The sequence below is a fragment of the Lissotriton helveticus genome, chromosome 3_1 (genome assembly GCF_964261635.1).
Source record: "Lissotriton helveticus chromosome 3_1, aLisHel1.1, whole genome shotgun sequence".
Lineage (NCBI taxonomy): Eukaryota > Metazoa > Chordata > Amphibia > Caudata > Salamandridae > Lissotriton > Lissotriton helveticus.
The window spans coordinates 1,861,919,720-1,861,945,743 of record NC_136061.1 but is presented as its reverse complement, the minus strand read 5'-3'; the positions used below and the strand labels follow the sequence as shown (position 1 = coordinate 1,861,945,743).

The following is a 26,024-nucleotide window of genomic DNA, read 5'->3' as shown; positions in this document are numbered from 1 at the left end:
CATCTCGTAATAGGTTCCCACAACTCCCCTCCCAGTTTTTTTGCCCTTTTGCCCTTCCTCTCATATATAGCTTTCTCCAAATTGTATGAGGCTAGCAATCTTGCTATCCAAGTTTGGAATGTTGGAGGTGCCTTATCTAACCAGGCCCTTGCAATACTAATTCGAAATACAGCTGCCACTATAAACAAAAACTCTATGGGGCCTTCTTCAAACCCCGTATTCACCCCCAGCAATAGCAATTCATTACTTAATTTAATCTTTATATCCAGTGAATTCGCCAAAAAGTCCTCTATGGCCCTTTTCAAGGTGTACAATTGTGGGCAATGTGAAAACATATGAACTATATCAGCTTCGGTTGAGTTGCATCTAGGGCAAGTTATACCTTCCACCCCACCCCATTGTGCTATTCTTGCCGGCGTGTGGTAAAGACAAAATATTGTTTTATAATGCTGTGATTGCAGCGTGGCCGAGCATAAAACTGATCTTCCTAGATCTAGGGACTTCTGAAATCCGTCCTGGGTGGTCCCCACTTTTTCAATCCATTTTTTTGAGAATTTCTCTCTGTCGTCTGTTTTATATGCGTACAATTCTGCATGTAGCTGACGTATCGTGCACTGCTTACTTTGCTCAATATAATCCAAAAGCCTACAGTGTTTAAATCCTAGCGGACCTCCCTTTTTATCCCTCAGATAGCTCCTCACCTGTAGATATTTAAAAAAGGTATTAGTGGAAATTTCAAATCTACCTTGTAATTCTTCAAATTGTATTATCCCCCCTTCCATATCCAAAAGGTCTCCTATTTTCCTAATGCCCTTAAGATTCCATATCCTCATAGTTCTATCCCTGAAGATATCGTCCGGGAGAGATTCATTATCTACTAGTCTTGTGTATCTATTGAATCTGCCGGCTCCCAGTTTTTTTCCTACCCCTTTCCAAATCATATAAGCCGCTTTTAGGGTTTTAATCCTTGTGTGTTTAAAACGTCTGTAGTCTGTTGTGTTCAGAAGCCCATCGACCGCACCCTCCCCCAGTACTGTTCTATATACATTTATAAAGTCACTTCCTCCACCTATTAATCCCTGAAAATATTGCAAAGCTGCAGCCCAGTAATACAGTTTAAAATCCGGTGCTCCCCACCCCCCTTTTTCTCGTGTAAGTGTCATGAATCTATAAGCCCTTCTGGTTTTCCCTTGTGCCCATACTAACCTATTAAGAATTACTTCTAGCTTAATAAACCAAAATTGTTCAAAAAAGAGTGGTATGGCCCTATACAAGTAAAGGAATTTGGGTAAGATAACCATCTTAATTACGTTTATACGTCCCATTAGGGTCAAATGTAAATTGTGAATTCTCTCTGTATTGTTTTTTACCTTAGCAAGTAGTGGTTCCATATTTAACTTCACTAAATCCATCAAGTCTGCTGATACCTTTACCCCCAAGTACACTGCCTCTTTTACTACTCTTGAATCTGAAAATGATGTAAATTCATTCAAAATGATCTGCGTTTTCCCCTTGTTAATCGAGTATCCTGATAAGCTCCCAAAATCTGCTGCCTCCTGCTCAATTTCTCTTAAGGCCCTTCCTGGATCCTTCGTTATCAAGGCCACATCATCTGCGTAGGCGAAAACTTTATATTCTACGTCCTGTAGTACAACCGGCAAGATGTTAATATTCCCAATTAATCTCCTAAGTAACGGATCTAAATATAGGGCAAAAAGTAAAGGTGATGCCGGACAGCCCTGCCTGGTTCCACGTCTTATCCTTACCATTTTAGTGTAGGAGTTATTTATTTTCACCCTGGCAGTTGGCTGCACATATAATACCTGTATGGCACTTATAAATCCTTTGCCAATGTTAAACCAATCCATGGCATTCCACAGGAACTGCCAGGAGACCCTGTCGAACGCCTTCTCAGCATCGAGGAATATGGCTGCGACAGGGTCTCCTGCTACCTCAGCAGCATCTAGTATGGTGATAAGCTGTCTAGTATGCTGAGTAGTCCCTTTCCCGGGGATAAAGCCATGCTGTGATTTACTAACTAGTCTCCCGATAACTCTACTCAATCTTTGTGCTAATGCTTTAGCATATATTTTTGCATCCGCGTTTAAAAGAGTGATTGGTCTATATGACCCTGGATCTAATGGGGGTTTTTTTTTTTTCAGAATCACTATAATATTTGCATCATCCCAGGACTGTGGTGCTGATTTATATAACTGTGCCTGTAAAAAAGTCTCCAGCATATCCTTCCCCAACCTATCCCAAAATGTTTTGTAAAACTCGGCTGGTATTTGATCTGGTCCCGTAGCCTTGCCCCCTGGTAAGTTAGACACTGCCATTTTAAGCTCCTGTAATGATAAAGGTAAGTCTAGTGTGTCTCTCGCTTCGCTATCCAATTTCTCATGTGGTACCCCTATCAAATATTCCCTACACCCTTCTCCTAAATCCTCTACATTCTGTTCGTACAGTTTCTCATAATATTCCCTAAAAACCTCCTGAATCTCATCTAGTTTATTTACAATTCCTCCTGCGCTATTTCTAATTTCTTTAATTTTGCCTGCTGCAGTATTTTGTCTAATTCTAATAGCTAATAAATGTCCAACCCTTTCATTATACTCATAACATTTTTCTTTCTTGGCAAGATAATTCCCGGCCGCCTTCTCCGCCATCACTTCTCCTGTCTCAGCTTTCTTCGCTTCAATCTCCAATAAAAGGCCCTCTATAACTGTTGAATTTTGCCTCACCACCGCCTTATTTAGTTGTTCTTCTAATCTATCCATTTCTTTTATCAACCTGTCCAACCTTGTTCTCTCCAGTTTACTCCTTTCTAAAGTGTAGCTCACAGTTTCCCCCCTTATCCCGGCCTTGAATGTGTCCCAAATTATTTTAGCTGGAGCCGAGCCTCTATTAATTTCCCCAAACTGCGTAATCCAATCATTCATCCTATTGATATAGCCTTCCTCTTTCAGCAGTCTTCTCTCAAAAGTCCAGATATAGGGGTTGGGCCTTCCTCTATCCATCCTTGGCATAGTTATTACCAATATATTGTGATCCGAGATCATTCTAGGCAGCCGTTCTATCTGTATCCCATTTAGCTTCTCATTAGACACTAAAATATAATCTAGCCTAGCAATCGTTCTGTGAGGTGCCGAATAAAAAGTACCCCCTGACCCAAGTGGATTATATTTAGCCCATACATCTGACAAAGCATTATTCTGCATCAAATTATTTACTGCATTGCATGTTTTCTTTTTACGCCCAGCGTATCTCGCACCTCCTGATTTCCCCAACCCGTGCAAGCCATTGATATTAAAATCGCCACACATAATCACCGGCTCTATCCACAGTGCGAGTTCCTGATCTAACCATTCAAACATTTCAGGGTTATCATCGTTTGGGCCATATACAGATACAATTGTTAAATTGCCAGCAGTGGTTTCCACTTCAACTATGACCCATCTCCCCTCAGGATCCTCTTTTTTTCCCCTGAGTTTAACAACCCCTTTCCTTGCTAATATAGCTACCCCCTTTGTTCTTGTATCCTGACAAGTGTTAGCCAATAGCTCATATCCCATCTGTTCCAATCTGAATTTTTCTTTTCCCAAAATATGCGTCTCCTGTAAACATATCACATCCAGTCTTAACAGTCTGAACAAAGATGACGCCTTCTGTCTTTTCCCGCCGTCATTTAATCCACATATATTCACTGTCGCGACCCTTAACGCCATATTTCCTTATAATTTTTTTCCATACTCTTTATCCCCTTATTCCGTTCTGTTGCATATTTAATCTCATGTCGCACTGTTCTTTTGTGCTGTTTTCCCGATCTTGTCAACCCCTTTCCCACCCCTCTCCACCCTTTCTCTCCCCACCCACAGTTACCCCACCCCCCCCTTGTACAGGCAAATAGGTCAATCCTGACCTATATGTTGACTGCTTGCATTGTAGTGTCGCCCTCCCTCTCCCTCCCAGTTGTTCCCTATACATAGTCTTTAGTCCAAAATTCATATTTCGTAATCAGTTCCATTTCAGTTTAGATCTTCCTCATTTCCCCTTATGCTGCTCCGTTAACTCTTCGAGATATGCACCTGCTTTTACCTCGGAAAAGAACATCCTTGTGCGGCCGCCGTTAATAACCTTAAGTTTCGCCGGAAACATCAGATATGCTTCTGCGCCTTGTTGCTGAAAGGGGGCTATTAATTGTCTTAAACGCCATCGCCTAGTGACAGTAACATGACAAAAGTCAGGCCTCGCGAAAAAAGTAACCCCCTCTACTGTTCTTTTAGAGTCCGGTCTTGCCCTTTCCATCACCTCCTGCCTTACCAAAAAATTGCCAAAGAACACAAGCATCGCTCTAGGCATATTGTCTTGACTCGCTCCTTGCCTTTTTTTAATTGTCAGTGGGAACCTGTGGGCCCTTTGTACCTCATCTTCCCAATGCCACCTAGCCTCAGGAAAGGCCCCCTTTAATAGCCTAATAACATACCCTCTTGCGTCTTGTCCTTCCACTCCTTCCTCCAGACCCAAAAGCCTTACGTTAGTCCTCCACTTTCCATTGCAGGTCTTCCACTATTTTTGTCTGTTCCGTCTTAAATTTCTGCCAATCTGTCACTTCATCCTCCAATCTTCCCGTCCTTTCCTCAACAAGCTCCACTCTCCCCTCCACCTCCTCATACTTCTTATTCATCTTTCTTATGGAGGCTTGTATTTTTTTGGTGTCATGTCTAGCTCTGCGGCTTTCTGCCCTGGCCTCTCCCTGTATTTGTTTTAACATATTGACTAGTAAGTCCAGGGTAGCTTGATTTCCCGACCCATCCTCCTCAGTTACAAAATCCTTCCCTTGTGGTCCTTGTGTCCCTTGCATATTTTCTTGAAAAGAGCCTGCTGTAGCGGAGTAGTCCCACAGAAGTTTTTTGTTCGTTTTTGCATCTGAACTACGTTTTGAGGCTGACTTTTTCTTTTTCTGTACATTTATACTACCAGATTCAGTGCTTACTTCCTCCTCCTCTGATGACAAATCCATACCCCCTGACTCATCTCCCATACTGGATGAGCTTGACCCTTCATTGACTGAATAAAATGTATCCCCTTCACGTTCTTTTTGTAATTCAAGACTCGCAATACTTCCCCAGTTTACATCCGGTTTCAATCTCAGACTATTGCTAAGTTCAGCCTCTACCTGCAGCAGAGCGTCCATCATTGAGGCGTTATTCATACCTTCAGCGTCCCTTGATATTAACCCTTCGCTTTCTTTTTCTTCTTGAGGTTTCTTCTCCTCTATCCCTGAAATGCCTGAGGTAGTACCAGGAGCTGCCACAACCGCCTCTGACTCTGCTTCCGCCACTTGGTCTGTCTTCCCCGACATACTGCACTCAACCGCTCTGGGCGTGCTCTCTCCTGAGCGTCTCTCTGGTTGCTGGGCAACCCTGATTCCACCTTCGCCGAGGAGATTCTGCAGCGCACTGCTCCCGTTTGAGTGCACGCCATTTCTCCCTGGATACCCCTCGCCATGTTCCATCGCCCGCTCCGTGATCTTGCCTCCGCCTCCTCCGGCTTCTCCACCCTTCGTCACTGCTGAATGCATCTCCTCAGTGACAGCGGACCCAGCTCCCGCAAGCTTACCGGACCCGCTGAACAGAGCCGTCACAGACCTTTTAGTGAAGGTTTCCGATAAGGTAGACTGACGCAGCGCTGCCTCCTTCTCCTTGTCTTTATTCAGTCCGCTGCTGCTTTTGTTTTGTTTGCCGTCTGTAACGCCTCCATCGGCTGCTGTGATTAATGACTCTCCATGCAGTGAAGTAGTACGCGCTGCGCCGGCTTGTGCTTTTAATTCAGCTATCTTTTCTCTTTCAGTCTTTCGCAGCTGCACCTTCTGTGTTGCGCTTAGTGCAGGGGTGGTTTTCCTACCCGGTGGCGGTATTTTCGGAATGGCCCCCGGTCCGATAACCTCCTTGGAGCGTGATGACATTCTCCTCTTCTTGCAATTCAGACCTCCTATCTGGCGATTAAACTGTGCCGCTCTCCAAAGCCTCAGGACTGACCAGTGAATAAACCACATATTCCAATGGTTTCACCACATCTTGCTGTTCTTAGCGTCCTAGTAAAGACCTGGTGCAGGAGAGGGAGTGTAGTGCGACTGCTCCCTACAATGCTCTAGCGGCCATCTTGCCATATCTTCTTTATTTTGATTTCCAGACAGTCATATGATTTCATAAATCCGACCGTTACTTTTCGCAGTTTTACTTTTTGTTGGTGCACACTGTATGACTTTTCATAAATTGTTGGGTGTATGGCGCACTCTGGAGTAGAGGGTGATTATAGTGTGTGCACATAATTTTTTTTAATGTACTGCTGATGGGACAAAAGGGAGGTGCTGTGAATTCAGGCTCGTTGCTTAATTTATGCAATCTTGACTAATGGGAGAACAGACAAGTGCAAATCAAAAATAGCAGAAATGTCAATCATATCTCCAATGGCCGAGAGAGGATGATTAATGCCCAAGCAGATGGGGACAAGGCAGCGCCAGTGACTTTTCACCAGCACATTTCCATTGATCTGATCTGCAAGGAACTCACATGTGGTACCATGTCTTCTCAACACTCCCCATATGGATGCAAATTCTAGAAAAGATGCCTTAATTGGTCAGAAAGTGCTCGAGAATGCTTTAGGCTACATATGTTTGGCAGTGGCGGCCAGCACGGATCGGGGGTGGGGGAGGTGGGGTGAGGGTATTAAAAATAAAGAAGAAAAAACGTACCCGATTGTCGCTTCTCTCTCTGCTGTCCCTCTGTCGTCTCTTCAAAAGGCATATTCCCTAATACCTGTGATACATTAGCAATAGGAGAACTCTGTTCCCAGACAGGATGCAAACCAACCGACAGGAATGACATGAGACTTATAATTAGTCAAATGAACCAGCAATTCATCAGACTTGTGGTGAATGGTCACAACTATCTAGTTGTAGTTCTGTTTAGTTGAAATCCTCAGATACTCACACTTTCACTGTCTATGATTGCACAGGCTGGCTGGTCCCTTTTGTACAAGCTACTTCTTTATAAATTCTTGACAGGCTTTTTATGGCACATCTGGCACCAGTAATTGATTTCCTTTACCAGGAGGGGCTCTCGGTCTTCATTTTCTGAGACAGGTTGAGCTGCAGTATATTGACCTAGCATGGATTTCTAGATAACATGCAGAAACCCCTGATGCCATTCTAGGATCTAGCTTTACATATGGGGAAATTCTGCACTCAGCAAATAATGATTGTTATGCCAAGAAGCGGTTGAATAGCCCCATTCTACTCTAAGAGGCACTCTTGGATTAAGAGGGCTTTGAAAAGGCAGTGCTCAGTTTAGAAATTCACAGGACATTGAGTCCTGGTACCCCTGGCCAGACTACACCTCCAGCCATTAGTTACACATCTACATTCTGGTCGGATTCTGAGATCACAGAAGTTCAGGTTTTTGATGCCATCACCGGACTCAGTGAAAGAGGCCCTCCGATAGTGAGTGATGCCCGCCAGCCTGGAGAAGGATGTCCCACTGCATCCTCCCCTTCAAGTGACAATAACCATGGATGCAAGTGGTCATTGGTAGGGTGCAACGCAGGGACAATAAGAGCTGGTTATGTAATCCTCTATTTGGAAGTAATTGACAGGAGTCTTCAGGGCTTTTCATGACAGCCAATATATGGGTCCACACTAATGGCAATTGGCAGGAGAGACCCAGAGCTATGTGACTATGAGAAATGGACTCCCATATAGTAGCTTGAACAGAGTAAAGGAGCCAATATTGTCACTACAATAGAAACATGGCAGAAGTGGCTTATTGAGCATAGAAGTCCCTTTCTCCAGGGTCTGGACCCTCAAAACACCTGTATTTCTGCACTCCTGATACATACTTAGAGTGGGAACATAGTTGAGGATGTACTCAAAACCTTTGGTTTCAGATCTACAAATGATTATTTCTCCTTCTGTTTGTGATAATAGCAGTTCATTGTAAATAAAATCAGTTTAGAGAGTGGAGAAAAAAATGCAATGAAAGAACTACTTTCAGCATCCTTCTAAAGAGTCGAAAGACAATACATCTACTTCTATCAGCATATGCGTTCAAGCAACTACTGTTCAGCAGCCTTCATTCCACCACTGTTTTTTAAAAAAAATTATTGAATGAACTGCCACCCCATCACAGTGTTAGAACACTACAACTGTTTGAAACTCGTCCCCTTTAAGTGTCAGTGCTATCAAAGCATGTCAGTTGTATCTTAGCAATGAGCCTAAATCAGGTCCAAATAGATTTGTAATTGTTGAGCACCCTCGAGAGATACTTGTTTTTGGATGTCAATGTCATTTTTAAAGCAACAGACACAACCTGCTCTTGTTTGGAAGAACAGTCACAGAAAATGCTTTTTGGCCTCTTATAGAGAGCGGAGAATGGGTTATTACAAGTGCCAGAGGATATAATGCACTAGTTATAAGGCCAACTTGATATCCGTCACGTTTGTGATGGGGCAACTCGTCTGCCAAACTCTATAGAAGGCCCTCTGCACTTGTCCACAATCTTTGAATGCTTTGAATACAAGACAAGACTTGTTAATGAAGAGTAGCAGAAAGTTCTGTGAATGATCAGGTTTGTGAGTATAGAGCTATAATTGGTATTAAATGATTCCAGGCTTATGAAAAGCTGTGCGAAGCTCATAGATCTTCTTTCTTGTGCTAACACAATGAGCCCAATCTGTGCATTCCAGGCCTGGGCGGTAAATTCAGTTCCGCTCGTGGAATTTGGGTAATTTTGCGTTCCGCCGAGAACACGAAATTGCCCAAAATTCTGCGTTCTGCGATTTTGCAAAATTTTTGCTTGTTCGCGTTCTCAAAATGCGTGTTCTCGAGACATTTCCCCCCGAGCACGCATACAGCAATTGCGAACAGTAAAAAAGCATCACCAACAAGCAATTCTGCATGTTCGTGGAATTTCTGCTTGTTCGCGGAGATTTTTTACTGATTCGCGGAGATTTGCGGAATGCGATTACGCAAATTCTGTCCACCCCTAGTGCATTCCTATATTTACATATGCTAGTTTGTTATAGCCATAACTATTGGCTTTGTCAATTCTTTTTTTTTATATTAAAACAGATGAGAAAAAATAATGGATAAGAGACAGAAAAGAAAGCCACATACTAAAGGGAAAAATAATGGGAAATAAATATAAATGGAAAAGGAATTGGAAATTCGTGGATGGTATAGACTGTAGGGGAAAGATCTGGAAAAACACACACACACATGCGCACACACACGTACACTTGACTAAAACATTCAAAAACACACTCCTGCCATGGAGAAAACATGAAACACATTTTTTCTCTGTATACAATGCATATGTAAGGTAAACAATTTAAGGTGTGATATTTCAATGTAGCTTTGACATGTAAAATACACCCTGCTGCATTGCAATGCAAGCACTCCATAGGAGGTGGAATGATACACCAAACAGCAAGTACTGAGACGGAGATACTCCTCTGGGCGGAATTAAAGTCCACCCTCTGCATATTTTAAATAAAGAGATCATCATTATGACACTCAAAATTGTTTGAAGTAAGGTTGAGACATTAACATACTGTAACCACTAATAATCTAATCACACAGTAGCCCACACTTATTGTGTTGCTTTGATAGCAGACATATACAGTAACTGCCTCACAATTCTGCCATGAACTCAGACACTGAGTAAACAGTAAATACTGCATGAAGGCGCAGTGTAAATCAATCAGGGTTCCTATAGAATGCGACTACTCACCCGTAAGAGTCTCAAGGCCCTGGGGGGCGGAGGGGTTCTTAAGTTCAGTCGAAGAGCAAGGTCCTGAGATCCTTCCTGAATTGAGGCAGTGACAGTGATTGCCTGAGGTGCAGCGCTAGGGAGTTCCAGGTCTTCTCAGCGAGGTAGGAGAAGGATCTTTCTCCTGCCATTGTCTTGCGGATCTGTGGGATAGTGGCCAGGGCCAGATGGGCAGAGCAGAGATGTGTGGTCGGTGTGTAGAAGGAGAGGTGGTGGTTGAGGTATTCGGGACCGGTGTTATGCAGAGCTTTGAAGGCATGCATAAGGAGCTTGAAGGTGATTCTTTTGTTGATTGGGAACCAATGGAGGTTTCTCAGGTGACAGGAGATGTGGTTTCGGTGGGGATGTCCAGGATAAGATTATGGGATTTTTTTACAAATTACAAGCTTTGGAAATCCACCCTGATGAAACCCTATGGTTGTGCATAGCGGACGTTAGTGCACTATACACTTCCATCCCACATCTAGGTGGCATAGAGGCCATAGAACAAGCAGTTGTCAATCTGGATTTGGATGAAACCACAAAAATCTTTTTAATGGAACTAATGACTTTCACCCTGTATCACAGTTATTTTAAACATCAAAACGACTGGTATTTGCAACTCGTGGGCACCAGTATGGGCAATTGCGCAGCTCCAGTCTACGCCAATATTTATATGGGAGATTTCGAGCAAGCAAACATTTGGTCTAAGCCAGAATGGACTGACAATCTAAAAATGTATGTACGATACATTGACGATCTGTTTATCCTTTGGAAGAACACTAAAGAAAACTTAGAAACAGTTCTCAACACCTTAAACAATGTCAATGACAGAATCAAATTCACTTGGAACATTCAAGCTCAGACTATCACGTTCTTGGATGTCAAAATAACACTTAAAGACAATCAATTAATCACTGACATTTTCAGGAAACCCACAGACCGTAACAATACCCTCCACTATACCAGCTTTCATCATCCATCCTTGAAAAACCATTTACCCAGATCACAATTACTCAGAGTCAAACGCATCACTTCAGACCCCATCACTGCTGAAATCCGTATCAATGAAATGACAGAAAGATTTCTTGCGAGAGGATATCCTAATAAAATTTTGGAATCTGCTAAAGATTTTGTACAACCGATGAACCGTCAAGAGATTCTCAATAAATCCAGACAAAAACCCAAAAGCGACTGCATGGTTGTAGTTGCAAAGTTTTCAAATGTCAGCATCACCTATAAGAACATTGTACTTAAACATTGCCACTTTTACAACTAGAGCCTGATTTCAATGACATATTCAAGTCTCTACCACTGTTTGCCTACACCAGGGGGAAAAACTTAGGAGAAATCCTCAAACAATCCAAAAAACCGGTTCATCAATCTCGCGGTACGAGACCATGTAACAATTGCAACAATTGTAATAACATAATACCAGGCACTGATATAACACACCCCATGAAAGGACATAAAATCCATCTACAAGTAACTGCCACATGTGATACCAGTAATTGCATTTAGCTCTTAAAATGCCCGTGTGGAAAAACTTATGTGGGGAAAACCGAGCGAAAAATGAAAATTCGCTTAAAGAACACAAGTCAAATATTCGCACCGCGAATCAGAAATCTACAGTAGCTACCCATTTCAATGAAATGAAACACACTATTTCTCAGTTGAAGTACACTATTTTGGAAACTGTCGACAAGGTTGAGGGAAGAGACAATAACAAACATTTACTTCAAAGGGAAAATTACTGGATTTATAGACTACAGTCCATGAGACCTTTTGGTCTCAATGAACGAATCAAATTCTCGTGCTATCTTTAAATACGATTTATTGATATGCCCTTTGCGGGTTTGCTAGTTCTGTACATTCTTCTTGTTGTTCTTTTCAACCTGTTTGTTTTTGTGAATACTCATGACCAGCACCTTTTCTTTACACAGTCATTTCCGATGTTTCACCCCAGACATGTGATCGAACATCTATACTGTTAATTTACCACAACCTTTCTACATTTATTTATTAATTTTTCCATTTCACCCGTCTACCCACAGTGTTTTATTTTGTTTTATTTCATCACCTAACGGACAAACATCTATATTTCTATGAGTCTTTCGTCTGACTCTATGCTCATCACGTGACCGCTCTAACAGCTCATTTTAAACACTTCCGCGTTCACCGCGGTAACACACAACGGAGTTTTCTAACCGACGTGTATCCAACCCACCACCATCGGTAAGCTTAACGAGCACTTTTGCATGTTCCTAATCGGCAACCCTTAATTTGACACCACGAGTTCACATTTTATCATTTTTCACGCCTGTTCGTTTTTTGGGGAAATGACTTGACCCGTTTGTTTATTTACCATGCTCACTCCGTTTTCGGTTTTTAACCAGCACTCACCCATTGCCTGATTAACCCGTCTGCACCTATTTGTCACTCGTTATCCAGTTTCAGCTTTTTGGACACTGCACACTTCATTTAACTGCTCACCATTTAATTATGTAATACACATCTTCTTCAACATAGATCATACAGGTTTTGTATGTCGTTTTTTTCTTAGATGCTCCCCGACGAAGGACCATTGTCCGAAATGCATTGGAGCAATATGTGGAGCAATATGTAAAAAAGTGGAATACATCATTGCCATGAATATGTGAATTAACATTATTCAGACTGAATACCATGGAATAAACACGTTTCTTTGATCATGAACACAATCATGTTTCTTTGAATGGTGAAGGCAAGAATCGCCCAACAGTGTGCCCCAAGGGATGCTATCAGTACTCTGATCGCACTTCAGATGTCCAGGATAAGCCTGGAGGAGGCATTCTGAATGTGCTGCAATTTCTTTTGGAGTTTTTGGGTCATTGGGCATAATGTGCATTGCTTGTAGTCAAGCTTCCTGCTAACGAGTGCCTGGGTGGCAGTTCTCCTGGACTAGGTGGGGATCCATTTGAAGATTTTTCGGAGTAGGTGGAGCGTGTGGAAGCAGGAGCACAATACGGCGTTGATTTGGTGGTTCATAGAGAGTGAGCAGTCGATGCTGAGGTTGTGTGCGTCGTCGGTCGATGTTGGGGTGGTTCTGAGTGCTACTGGCCACCAGGAGTTATCCCGAACGGAGGGGGTGGAGCACAGGATGAGGACTTTAGTTTTGTTTGGAGGTTAATTTTAGGAAGCTCTCCTTCATCTAGGTGGCTCCTGCCTTCATCATGTTGTGGAAGTTATACTTAGTGGCTGTAGGTTTGTTGGTGAGGGAGAGGATCATCTATGTGTTGTTGGCTTAGGAGACGACGTTGAGTCTGTGTTTTCTGACGATGGCTGCAATGGGGGCCATGTAGATGTTGAAGAGGGTGGGGCTATGGGAGAAACCCTGGGAGACTCTGCAGTTGATCTCTGTAAGCTTTGAGGAGAAGGGTGGGAGCCTGACTCTCTAGGTTCGGCCGGTGAGCAATGGGTGGATATAGCACTTTGGCGGTGATGCCGGTGTTCTGGGGTCTTGTGCAGAGGGTGTGGTGGTAGACTGTGTTGAAGGCAGCAGAGAGGTACAGGGGGATGATGGCTGCAGTTTTGCCTGGGTCGAGGAGAGTGCAGATGTCATCAGTTGCGGTGAGGAGTGCAGTCTTGGTGCTGTAGTTGCTCCTGCAGCTAGATCGGGAGGGGTCCAGGGTGTGGTTTGCTTTGATGAATTCTGTGAGTTGGGCATTGATGGTCTTCTCGATGACTTTGACTCGGAAGGGGAGCAGAGAGATGGGTCTGTAGTTCTTGAAGTCCGCTGGGTCGGCAGAGGGTTTCTTAAGCAGGGGGTTGATCTCTGCGTTTTCCAGTCTTCAGGGAAGGTGGTGGATTTGATGAAGCAGTTGATGGGGCAGCAGAGTTCAGCGGCGATGGTGGCCCCTGCTCAGTTAATGGGGGCAGGGGTCGAAGGGCGCCCCAGAGTGGATGTTTTTCATGATCCTTAAGGTGTCATCAGTGGTGAGGGTGGTCCAGTTGAGCAATGTTAGCTGGGATCGGGAGTCTTCGGGTGTCATGGTTGCAGTTGGAGTTGGAGGGCCCTGAGTTGCAAAGCTGTCGCAGATGTCAAAAATCTTTCGGTGGCGAGGTTGTTGCAGAGATCTTGGGAGGGGGGATGTCTGTGGTATCCATGCAGGGTTTGGCGAATTCTTTAATTACAGTGAAGAGTTCTTTGCTGTTGTCTGCATTGGCGTTAATGTATTACTGTATGGCAGTTGTCTTGGTGGTTCTGATGAGGTGGTGGTATGTGGTGACGGCGGTCTTGAGGGCTGCGTAGTCCGCTGAGTTCTTGCTGGTCCTCCATCTTTTTTCGAGCCGTCTGCAGGTGCGCCTGGACTCTTGGATGTTCTGTTATAAATTACCACCACCATGAGTACAATAATATTGTTACTGCATGTTACGCCTCATTATTTGCATTGAAACTCTAACAGTCTCATTTAAAGGTAGTTGGCCAAGGCACAATACCTACCCAAGGCATACTACGTGTGTTGCAGGCGTTCATCTACTCCTTGCACCCAATAGCCAGACCAATACTGAAAAATAGGAAATAACATGTCCATATGTTTTTCGTGCCCGTTTTCTGTGCATTTTCCTGTCAGCTCACCACTTTGAACTTGATCTCATAGCCATCTAATAGAAAATCCGAGTGTATAATCAAAGGATAATTACAACTCCACTACTAATATGTGCAGTATTGAAAAGAAGTTCAAGAACCAGAGGGACAGTATTAAGCACACCACAAGCTTTTCAGTCGCATGTATAGCCAGCAGTATTCCTGTGCAATAGCATAATTGTTATATCGAGTATTAACCCCTCCTCGAATTCTTCCCTATTTTAAATGAGAGTCAATGAGCCCTTACACTCAAGGGAAAAACAGTACCATCTTAGCTTTAGGATGCAGCTCAAAACTTGGCTGATTGCTTTTTAGCCCTCTTGCGCAATGCTGCTTCCTCTGTTTTCTCACCTACCTCCTTGATTGGCATGCGTTACGTTCCATGATGATGGTGTAGCGCTAGAAAGACTTATTGCCGGGGTAGCTAAGCTCTATATAAATTCTTTTAAAATAATATAACATGCTATGCTGGGGTGTGAGACCAATTCTTGGGGAAAAAATGTTTAATACATTTTTCTATTTTGATACATATTTTACCCAGAACAAAGCCAAAATAGTTTGCAGCCATACTAAGAATAACCATAGACAACTTCTGGTGACTCCCTACAGTTCTTTCAGAAAAGCCAGATTAGCAGTCCAAATGACGCCACGCCACAAAGAGTTTTGGAAATGAGTAGCTTCATATGTCCTGCTGAAGGGGTTCCATATAAAATGCACAATAGTCTATAAGCAGCCAGTAAATATCCCTTCATTTACTATGATAGGAAACTTTTAAAAACATCAACAGCAGAGGCATTTGAGAAGAATTGAAATGATAAAGAAGGCAATGAAAGTAAAAATATTACAAAGAGAATGCATCTGGTCTACCTGTCAGTGAACTGCTGGAATGGAGTGACATTAGGAAATTAATATATGCACTATCAGAAGTTGAGGTGGATTCATGGTCTGTAGGTACTGACATTGTAGGTTTGGGGACCTCAGAGGCTGTAATTGTGGTGTGTGTGCCATTAGCTGTTGTAAAAGGAGAAGGGTTTGTACCTGGTATAGTAGGTTTCATGGTCCCAGAACCTGGAGATTCTCCAGCAGGAGTTGTTACATATTTAGTTGTTGTGCTTGTTGTAGGTCCTGTGGTAGCCGTAGATGGTTTGGACGTTACTGAACCTGGAGGTGTAAAAGAAATGGGAACAGTAATTGTTGTCATGCTCCTTGTAGTAGAGCCTGTTCCTGTTCCTGGGCGGGTAGTGGTGGTGGTCTTAGAAGCTGTAGGTCCGATAGAAGGCAAAAGAGTAAATCTTGTTGTCTTACTTGTTGTAATAACTGTTCCTGTGTGTGGAGGCTTGGTTGTCTGCGAACCTGGAGGTCCAACAGAAGGTAGAGCTGTAACTTGTGTTGTCCCACTTGCTGTAGGCTTGTTTGTTGTTACAGGTTGTTTGCTGGTTGTGGAACCAGCAGGAAGTGGTGAAGAAGTAGATCTTGTTGGAAAAAGCGAGGGTACAGGCGGAGTAACACGTGAAGTAGTAACGGAAGAATTACCTGTAGAAGGCTTCCCTGGGGTGCCGGAAGCACTAGTTGTAGAGACTGTTGTGGTTTGTAGCAAAGTTCCTGACGGCCTGTTTGTTATCCCAGTTGTACTGCTTCCTGTGTGAGAAGACCTGGTAGTTGTCTCTAGGGTCTTCACTGTAGTTCTGGTGACTGTGCCAGGTAAAAGAGCTGATGAAGTCAAAACGGGTGGCAGCTGAGTGGATGTCCCTTCACTAGGAGTGGATGTTACAGTGGTGAGAGCAATTGTTGTTGTTTCAGCACCTAGAGACCCAACAGACACACCAGATGACATGGTTAGTAAAACATTAGTATTGGTCTGCTGGACAATTGCTACTTCGGACAATTTATAAATATTTTTTCTCCCTTGATACATTCATTATTTTATATTCCAGCTAGAAGAACCTTGTCACACCCAAACCTCTGTTGACCTCAGTGGAAACCTTAGACCCATCTGCTCCTCCAATCCAAAAAAGACAGCGGGTGATGTATTTTCTGCTTTCAGAGTGTGGCTGTGTTTGTGTGGGTTACATGGTGGGGTCAACAAAAACATGAAACGTCCTGAGAGAACTAAAGCAGGAGGAAGATAATCGGACATGGAAATGTTGTGAGATAAATAAAAAATGGGAAACAGCATATACAGTGTTTCAGTGAATTGTACATAGGTAAAGGGCAAAAACACAGTGCATATACATTTGGAATAAAAGCAGCGAATAGAAACAGAACATCAAATCATTACACCCCATGCGAAACGTGCCTGGGGAATGGTTATAAAAGCCTAGCATAGGTACAGTGCATAAATTAAAAGCACCTATGGACATTAACACACTGCATAAAAATATGACAGAAAAAGTGAATAGGTAAAGGTCATAAAAGCAGTGCATATGTACATCAACCAAATAGAAGACATAAAAGGAATTTAAACACTCTGGCTGAAGGTTGTCTGTTCAAAGGTATAGGGCATACATGAAATGCATAGATTGAAGAAGCTTTGTATAGCTACGTATAATAAAATAAATGCAGGGGCATAAGATATGCAAGAAGTGCAAAGCTATATGGCATAGAAGTGCCCCGAAATATGCACGTAATCTGAGCAAATATATGGGCATAAAAGTATTGCATAGAAATAGATCTTAAAATGTGTCTTCAATGTTTCACCAACCTTCAGAAAACACCCCACTGATTCTTGAACATATTACAAGTTTGATTACTGACTAACTGAATAAAACTAGAGCATGTCTCCTTCTAGGTGACTTAAATCTGGACTTGGAAGAACTGATTGTAAGAATGATGCCTCCAGAGATTTTTAAACTACATAGTCTACCGCAAAAGTTCTCAAATTCAGTCATGTGACACCCTTCCTAGCTAAACATCAATGGTTTCCTATGGACCTACTGTGCTTTTCAAACCAGATTGTCTATTCTACAAAGCAACTGAACTCATTCAGCCTCAATATCTTCCCTCTAAACTCATATATTAGATTGTTTCCGCTTCTCTTGTAATCAGTCGGTCTTCAGACTGGTTATCCCTAAGTAGCACCTACACAAAATACTATCCTAGTATTCCCTGGTGAGTGTACTTCCATCATGAATTCTTTGCTTTCTAGCATCCCTAATGCCCGGAATTATTTAGTATTCCTAACTATGAAACCTCTCCTTTTTAGGTCTCGGCAACGAGAACTATTGTCGCCGAGTAAGCTCGCAAGGGAGTACAGAGCGGTGCACGAGCCGACCAGGGTCTGTGGACGCGCACACACAAAGGCAGGCAGGCAGGCACACACCAGACACACACAGACAGACACACGCACGCACACAGACACACGCACACACACACACACACACCCTCCCTCTCTTCCCACTCCCTCTCTGCCGCCCCCCCCCTCTACCCCCACTCACCGGGCTCTTTCCCTCTGCAGCGGGTCAGTCATGGCAGCAGGCAGTCTCTGTGTCTTCTCCGGCGATCTTCAGCTGATGTGCACGCTCACGCTGCGTCTCCTGCGCGCCCACCACGCTGTTTCGTGCCCGTTGATCCTCAGCTTGTGAAAACTACTCCTTCTAACCCGGATTCTAAATTACTATTTCTTGGTTCTCTAACTCCACTCTGTTGATTCGTAACAAACTGATATTCAGCACATTTCACAGTCTCGCTTTTGCTTCTCATAAATACAATAAGATTATTTTAAGCAATGTCTACCCTTCTTTTGGTTCTGTGCCTATTATGCTTCGGACTATAGAGTTTTAGAAAGTGTGGTGGAAGATTCCATGATATCAGTAGTGTGCACAGTGCAGAGTGAGTGTGCAGAGTGCAGAGTAGTGAGTGCAGAGTAGTGAGTGCAGAGTAGTGAGTGCAGAGTAGTGAGTGCAGAGTGTGAGTGCAGAGTGTGAGTGCAGAGTAGTGAGTGCAGAGTAGTGAGTGCAGAGTGTGAGTGCAGAGTGTGAGTGCAGAGAGAGTGTGCAGAGAGTGTGCAGAGTAGTGAGTGCAGAGTGAGTGTGCAGAGTAGTGAGTGCAGAGGAGTGAGTGCAGATGAGTGAGTGCGCAGAGTAGTGAGTGCGCAGAGTAGTGAGTGCGCAGAGTAGTGAGTGCAGAGTAGTGAGTGCAGAGTAGTGAGTGCAGAGTAGTGAGTAGTGAGTGCAGAGTAGTGAGTGCAGAGTAGTGAGTGCAGAGTAGTGAGTAGTGAGTGCAGAGTAGTGAGTAGTGAGTGCAGAGTAGTGAGTAGTGAGTGCCGAGTAGTGAGTGCAGAGTAGTGAGTAGTGAGTGCAGAGTAGTGAGTAGTGAGTGCAGAGTAGTGAGTAGTGAGTGCAGAGTAGTGAGTGCAGAGTAGTGAGTGCAGAGTGCAGAGTAGTGAGTGCAGAGTAGTGAGTGCAGAATGCAGAGTAGTGAGTGCAGAGTAGTGAGTAGTGAGTGCAGAGTAGTGAGTAGTGAGTGCAGAGTAGTGAGTGCAGAGTAGTGAGTGCAGAGTAGTGAGTAGTGAGTGCAGAGTAGTGAGTAGTGAGTGCAGAGTAGTGAGTGCAGAGTAGTGAGTAGTGAGTGCAGAGTAGTGAGTAGTGAGTACAGATTAGTGAGTAGTGAGTGCAGAGTAGTGAGTGCAGAGTAGTGAGTGCAGAGTAGTGAGTGCAGAGTAGTGAGTGCAGAGTGCAGAGTAGTGAGTGCAGAGTGCAGAGTAGTGAGTGCAGAGTAGTGAGTAGTGAGTGCAGAGTAGTGAGTAGTGAGTGCAGAGTAGTGAGTGCAGAGTAGTGAGTAGTGAGTGCAGAGTAGTGAGTGCAGAGTAGTGAGTAGTGAGTGCAGAGTGCAGATTAGTGAGTGCAGAGTAGTGAGTGCAGAGTAGTGAGTGCAGAGTAGTGAGTGCAGAGTAGTGAGTGCAGAGTAGTGAGTGCAGAGTACAGAGTGCAGAGTACAGAGTGCAGAGTAGTGAGTGCAGAGTAGTGAGTGCAGAGTAGTGAGTGCAGAGTAGTGAGTGCAGAGTGCAGTGCAGTGCAGGTGAGTGCAGTGCAGTGCAGGTGAGTGCAGTGCAGTGCAGGTGAGTGCAGTGCAGTGCAGGTGAGTGCAGTGCAGTGCAGGTGAGTGCAGTGCAGGTGAGTGCAGTGCAGGTGAGTGCAGTGCAGTGCAGGTGAGTGCAGGTGAGTGCAGTGCAGTGCAGGTGAGTGCAGTGCAGGTGAGTGCAATGCAGGTGAGTGCAGTGCAGGTGAGTGCAGTGCAGTGCAGTGCAGGTGAGTGCAGTGCAGGTGAGTGCAGTGCAGGTGAGTGCAGTGCAGGTGAGTGCAGTGCAGGTGTGTGCAGTGCAGTGCAGTGCAGGTGAGTGTAGTGCAGGTGAGTGCAGTGCAGTGCAGGTGAGTGCAGTGCAGTGCAGGTGAGTGCAGTGCAGGTGAGTGCAGTGCAGGTGAGTGCAGTGCAGTGCAGGTGAGTGCAGTGGAGTGCAGTGCAGTGCAGGTGAGTGCAGTGCAGGTCAGTGCAGTGCAGGTCAGTGCAGTGCAGTGCAGGTGAGTGCAGTGCAGTGGAGTGCAGGCGAGTGCAGTGCAGTGCAGGCGAGTGCAGTGCAGTGCAGGTGAGTGCAGTGCAGTGCAGGTGAGTACAGTGCAGTGCAGGTGAGTGCAGTGCAGGTGAGTGCAGTGGAGTGCAGGTGAGTGCAGTGCAGGTGAGTGCAGTGCAGGTGAGTGCAGTGCAGGTGAGTGCAGTGCAGGTGAGTGCAGGTGAGTGCAGTGCAGGTGAGTGCAGTGCAGTGCAGGTGAGTGCAGTGCAGGTGAGTGCAGTGCAGGTGAGTGCAGTGCAGGTGAGTGCAGTGCAGTGCAGGGCAGGTGAGTGCAGTGCAGTGCAGGTGAGTGCAGTGCAGGTGAGTGCAGTGCAGGTGAGTGCAGTGCAGGTGAGTGCAGTGCAGTGCAGGTGAGTGTAGTGCAGTGCAGGTGTGTGCAGTGCAGTGCAGTGCAGGTGAGTGTAGTGCAGGTGAGTGCAGTGCAGTGCAGGTGAGTGCAGTGCAGTGCAGGTGAGTGCAGTGCAGGTGAGTGCAGTGCAGGTGAGTGCAGTGCAGTGCAGGTGAGTGCAGTGGAGTGCAGTGCAGTGCAGGTGAGTGCAGTGCAGGTCAGTGCAGTGCAGGTCAGTGCAGTGCAGTGCAGGTGAGTGCAGTGCAGTGGAGTGCAGGCGAGTGCAGTGCAGTGCAGGCGAGTGCAGTGCAGTGCAGGTGAGTGCAGTGCAGTGCAGGTGAGTACAGTGCAGTGCAGGTGAGTGCAGTGCAGGTGAGTGCAGTGGAGTGCAGGTGAGTGCAGTGCAGGTGAGTGCAGTGCAGGTGAGTGCAGTGCAGGTGAGTGCAGTGCAGGTGAGTGCAGGTGAGTGCAGTGCAGGTGAGTGCAGTGCAGTGCAGGTGAGTGCAGTGCAGGTGAGTGCAGTGCAGGTGAGTGCAGTGCAGGTGAGTGCAGTGCAGTGCAGGGCAGGTGAGTGCAGTGCAGTGCAGGTGAGTGCAGTGCAGGTGAGTGCAGTGCAGGTGAGTGCAGTGCAGGTGAGTGCAGTGCAGGTGAGTGTAGTGCAGTGCAGGTGAGTGCAGTGCAGTGCAGGTGAGTGCAGTGCAGTGCAGGTGAGTGCAGTGCAGTGCAGATGAGTGCAGTGCAGTGCAGGTGAGTGCAGTGCAGGTGAGTGCAGTGCGTGCAGTGCAGGTGAGTGCAGTGCAGTGCAGGTGAGTGCAGTGCAGTGCAGGTGAGTGCAGGTGAGTGCAGTGCAGGTGAGTGCAGTGCAGGTGAGTGCAGTGCAGTGCAGGTGAGTGCAGTGCAGGTGAGTGCAGTGCAGGCGAGTGCAGTGCGTGCAGTGCAGGCGAGGGCAGTGCAGTGCAGTGCAGGTGAGTGCAGTGCATGTGAGTGCAGTGCAGTGCAGGTCAGTGCAGTGCAGTGCAGGTGAGTGCAGTGCAGTGCAGGTGAGTGCAGTGCAGGTGAGTGCAGTGCAGTGCAGGTGAGTGCAGTGCAGTGCAGTGCAGGTGAGTGCAGTGCAGGTGAGTGTAGTGCAGTGCAGTGCAGTGCAGGTGAGTGCAGTGCAGGTGAGTGCAGTGCAGTGCAGGTGACTGCAGTGCAGGTGAGTGCAGTGCAGTGCAGGTGAGTGCAGTGCAGTGCAGGTGAGTGCAGTGCAGTGCAGTGCAGGTGAGTGCAGTGCAGGTGAGTGCAGTGCAGTGCAGTGCAGTGCAGGTGAGTGCAGTGCAGGTGAGTGCAGTGCAGTGCAAGTGAGTGCAGTGCAGGTGAGTGCAGTGCAGGTGAGTGCAGTGCAGGTGAGTGCAGTGCAGGTGAGTGCAGTGCAGGTCAGTGCAGTGCAGGTCAGTGCAGTGCAGTGCAGGTGAGTGCAGTGCAGTGGAGTGCAGGCGAGTGCAGTGCAGTGCAGGCGAGTGCAGTGCAGTGCAGGTGAGTGCAGTGCAGTGCAGGTGAGTGCAGGTGCAGGTGAGTGCAGTGCAGGTGAGTGCAGTGGAGTGCAGGTGAGTGCAGTGCAGGTGAGTGCAGTGCAGGTGAGTGCAGTGCAGGTGAGTGCAGTGCAGGTGAGTGCAGTGCAGGTGAGTGCAGGTGAGTGCAGTGCAGGTGAGTGCAGTGCAGTGCAGGTAAGTGCAGTGCAGGTGAGTGCAGTGCAGGTGAGTGCAGTGCAGGTGAGTGCAGTGCAGGTGAGTGCAGTGCAGTGCAGGTGAGTGCAGTGCAGTGCAGTGCAGGTGAGTGCAGTGCAGTGCAGGTGAGTGCAGTGCAGGTGAGTGCAGTGCAGGTGAGTGCAGTGCAGGTGAGTGCAGTGCAGGTGAGTGCAGTGCAGGTGAGTGCAGTGCAGTGCAGGTGAGTGTAGTGCAGTGCAGGTGAGTGCAGTGCAGTGCAGTGCAGGTGAGTGCAGTGCAGTGCAGGTGAGTGCAGTGCAGTGCAGATGAGTGCAGTGCAGTGCAGGTGAGTGCAGTGCAGGTGAGTGCAGTGCGTGCAGTGCAGGTGAGTGCAGTGCAGTGCAGGTGAGTGCAGTGCAGGTGAGTGCAGGTGAGTGCAGTGCAGGTGAGTGCAGTGCAGGTGAGTGCAGTGCAGTGCAGGTGAGTGCAGTGCAGGTGAGTGCAGTGCAGGTGAGTGCAGTGCAGGCGAGTGCAGTGCGTGCAGTGCAGGCGAGGGCAGTGCAGTGCAGGTGAGTGCAGTGCATGTGAGTGCAGTGCAGTGCAGGTCAGTGCTGTGCAGTGCAGGTGAGTGCAGTGCAGTGCAGGTGAGTGCAGTGCAGGTGAGTGCAGTGCAGTGCAGGTGAGTGCAGTGCAGTGCAGTGCAGTGCAGGTGAGTGCAGTGCAGGTGAGTGTAGTGCAGTGCAGTGCAGTGCAGTGCAGGTGAGTGCAGTGCAGGTGAGTGCAGTGCAGTGCAGGTGACTGCAGTGCAGGTGACTGCAGTGCAGTGCAGGTGAGTGCAGTGCAGTGCAGTGCAGGTGAATGCAGTGCAGGTGAGTGCAGTGCAGGTGAGTGCAGTGCAGTGCAGTGCAGTGCAGGTGAGTGCAGTGCAGGTGAGTGCAGTGCAGTGCAAGTGAGTGCAGTGCAGGTGAGTGCAGTGCAGGTGAGTGCAGTGCAGGTGAGTGCAGTGCAGGTGAGTGCAGTGCAGTGCAGGTGAGTGCAGTGTAGGTGAGTGCAGTGCAGTGCAGGTGAGTGCAGTGCAGGTGAGTGCAGTGCAGGTGAGTGCAGTGCAGTGCAGGTGAGTGCAGTGCAGGTGAGTGCAGTGCAGGTGAGTGCAGTGCAGGTGAGTGCAGTGCAGGTGAGTGCAGTGCAGTGCTGGTGAGTGCAGTTGAGTGCAGTTGAGTGCAGTGCAGGTGAGTGCAGTTGAGTGCAGAGTGGTGTTTATTGACAATGTAAATGACAATGCCATTTATTTATGATTTAAAGAAAAAAAAAATGTCATGAGCAATGCCAATAGCTCTACCTTTAATGATGCCGAGACCATTGCATTGTAAATGCTTGTTAACTTTCAGTATCCTTTAAATTGCTTGGTTTTAGAAAGTTATAGCTGTTTTATGGACAACATAAAACAGGTGATACTATTTATTTGTGTTCTCTAGAGCGCATCAATGCCTTGGGTCAGGCCTGCACTACATAACTGTGCTCCATAAAATAAATTGTGTGTAGGAGATGAAAATAGTGCATTGAGACAGAGAAAACGGCGAGCAAGATGGAGTCAGCGTGAGTGCTCACGCTGATCGGCCGCTCATGCCAGTCTCGTAGACGATCGGCTAGGCGCCCTGCGATGAGATGCTCAGACGGACGTAGACACTGCTAGCGGGAGGTTGACAGATCCCCAGCCCACACTTTCAGCGGCGCGCTGCCACGGATACAGCGGCAATCTATTTCATAACCCCCGTGGACCCCCTGTGTTGCCCGTTTGGCACTGGATCCCCCTCCTGGCCTGGATTATTTTTATTACCGCGTTTTTGGCCCCGGATTCGGCCGTACTTGCAACCCCAGCCTCACCGGGACACGGGAGAAATCGGCGGCGGCAGCACCAGCGCAGCACTTGCATCATGAGCAGTCGAGGGGCCAAGAAGGGCAGCAAGCTGAAGACGGTCACCGCCAGCACTGAGCCCAGAGAGCTCAAGGATGCCGCACCCACTGAAAGCACCGCTAAAACCAGACAAGAGGTTAGTGGGAAAAAAAAGCTGCTGGGGAGGTTCGGGGGAGGGGGGTCCCCAAAGACTCAGCAGGCACTCAGCCACCGATAGCAAAAATGTTTTTTGTTGCTAAAGGACAGCCCTCTGGCACAAACACTAAGACCCCTGCACACCCTCCTCCCCCGAGAATGCCCCTATGGACCTGCCAACCATACAGATGTCTGCACTTAATCAGCAACAAGAGACTGGCTTAGCAAAAGCAACACCAGTGGAAGAGCTGCAAGCTGATGCAGGAATTACTGTGGGCCCACAAGACTCTGCCAAGAACTCGAGCAACTCTCCTTGTGTCCCTGCTGTTGACTCTGCAAAGGGGGCAACTGAACAACAAAGTCAGTTAACTTTAGCCATTGCAGTACAGAATGTGGAAGGTTGCTCCTACATGAATGGTCTTGGCACTCCCTCCATAAACCCTGAGGCTGGTATAGCCGACTTCATCCAAGGCCTGGAAGCTGCCGCCGGCGCACAAGCATCATGGACACCAGAAAATGGGCCCGATAACTTTTACTCAGTATATGATGGCAAAGGGACCTCATCCGGCGAGGGGTGGCTCGACACAAGCGAGGACAACAGCGAGGATTCAACCAAGGACACCGGAACGGTGCAGCGACTCAAGAAAGCTAGAAGCAAGCAGCGCAGCCAACACAAGTGGGACTATTCCGATTCACAAATGTCCTACCACTTGGACGAAGACGACTCCCACGCGGCAAAGTGGGAAAAAGCAAAAAGCTTGCCAGTGGACACTGCTGAGCCCTCACTAGCTTCTATCCTAGCCTCAATTAAATAATTTCAGGAAGAGATTCGAGCAGACAATCGCGCAGACCCCAGGCGCTTCATTGTAAAACTCTTGCAGGAATCCTTCCCCGATCACCGAGGATGGGATTGGGACCGTGAGTTGCAGAGGGCGTACCGCTTCCCCTTCAACCAGAGGCGACAGCATGACAGTAGCAGCACAGCTGCTGGACAACCAAGGGTGTTTTTGGTGTACTTTGGTAACTTCCTTCTGAGGCAACTAACATATGACCAGGATCGCCCAAACTCCAAAAAGGGGGCTAATGGCATAATATATTTCGCAAAGCCCGACTTTTGCCACCAGACAGTAGAGCGGAGATGGTGTCTAAGACAACTAATCTCCCCATTCCAGCAGAGATGTACTTAATGAACCCTGACTGCCTGAAAGTAATCTTTAATGGGGGCACCAGAATCTTCTTGTCTGAAGTAAAGGCTGGAGAATACTTGGATGAGAATAAATCTAAGAAGAGCCTCAGATAAAAAGTCTATTACATAGGGCTTTCTGTTTTTTTTCCCCTTTTTTCCCGTTTCTTCTCACTCCTAAATTCCCTGGGGTTTTGTTTTGCTCACACCAGGTTAGCTCAATGCAAGGTATAAGGTCTCTTGACCGAGCAACTTTCTACTCTAACTATCAAGGGGGTTCTAGTCGAATGCATGACTAATTTGCTTTTTCAGGCGTGGTCAGCAGTCGAGACTCATTACTGATTACCATCATTCAGGTTACTCCTGATTGCTCAGAGAAAGGGGGGGGGTTAGCAGGAGGGGGGGGGGGTACCTAGATTGGCACAGAAGAACCAAGGACAATTTTTTGCACATATTCACTCACTTAGACACTGGGCAAGGCTAAAGAAATCACCAAATGAAACACACTCAAAGGTTCGAGACATTTCTGTCTTAACTCTTCTTCAAATACCTGAATGGCTAATATAGATTCACTCAGGCTTGTCTCTGTTAACATCTGTGGGCTGAATGATGCTTCAAAAAGGCAAAAAGTAGCGCACGGTTTGCGCTCTCTGGGGGGGGGTAATATCATCTGTCTTCAGGAGACCCACATAGATGGATCACAAAAATATCAATTAGATTCATTGAGGTTTAAGGTTGTGGGGGCTACTACGCAGGGCGCCAAAATAAAAGGGGTAGGA

General features: G+C 46.5%; 1 protein-coding gene across 4 annotated transcripts in view; it reads right to left on the bottom strand.

The window, feature by feature from the left end:
- CDHR5 (cadherin related family member 5) overlaps positions 1-26,024 on the bottom strand; it is a 392,579-nt gene that overhangs the window by 33,448 nt on the left and 333,107 nt on the right. The window contains exons 13-14 of one of the 4 annotated variants that reach the window (XM_078682819.1): positions 15,739-16,236; positions 15,472-15,594 (exon numbers count right to left, since the gene is read on the bottom strand). In XM_078682819.1, the coding sequence (XP_078538945.1) occupies positions 15,472-15,594; positions 15,739-16,236 (621 nt within the window). Of the gene's footprint in view, positions 1-15,471; positions 16,237-26,024 lie in introns of all 4 variants that reach the window. The other 3 variants (XM_078682820.1, XM_078682818.1, XM_078682821.1) reach the window with 3 other exon arrangements.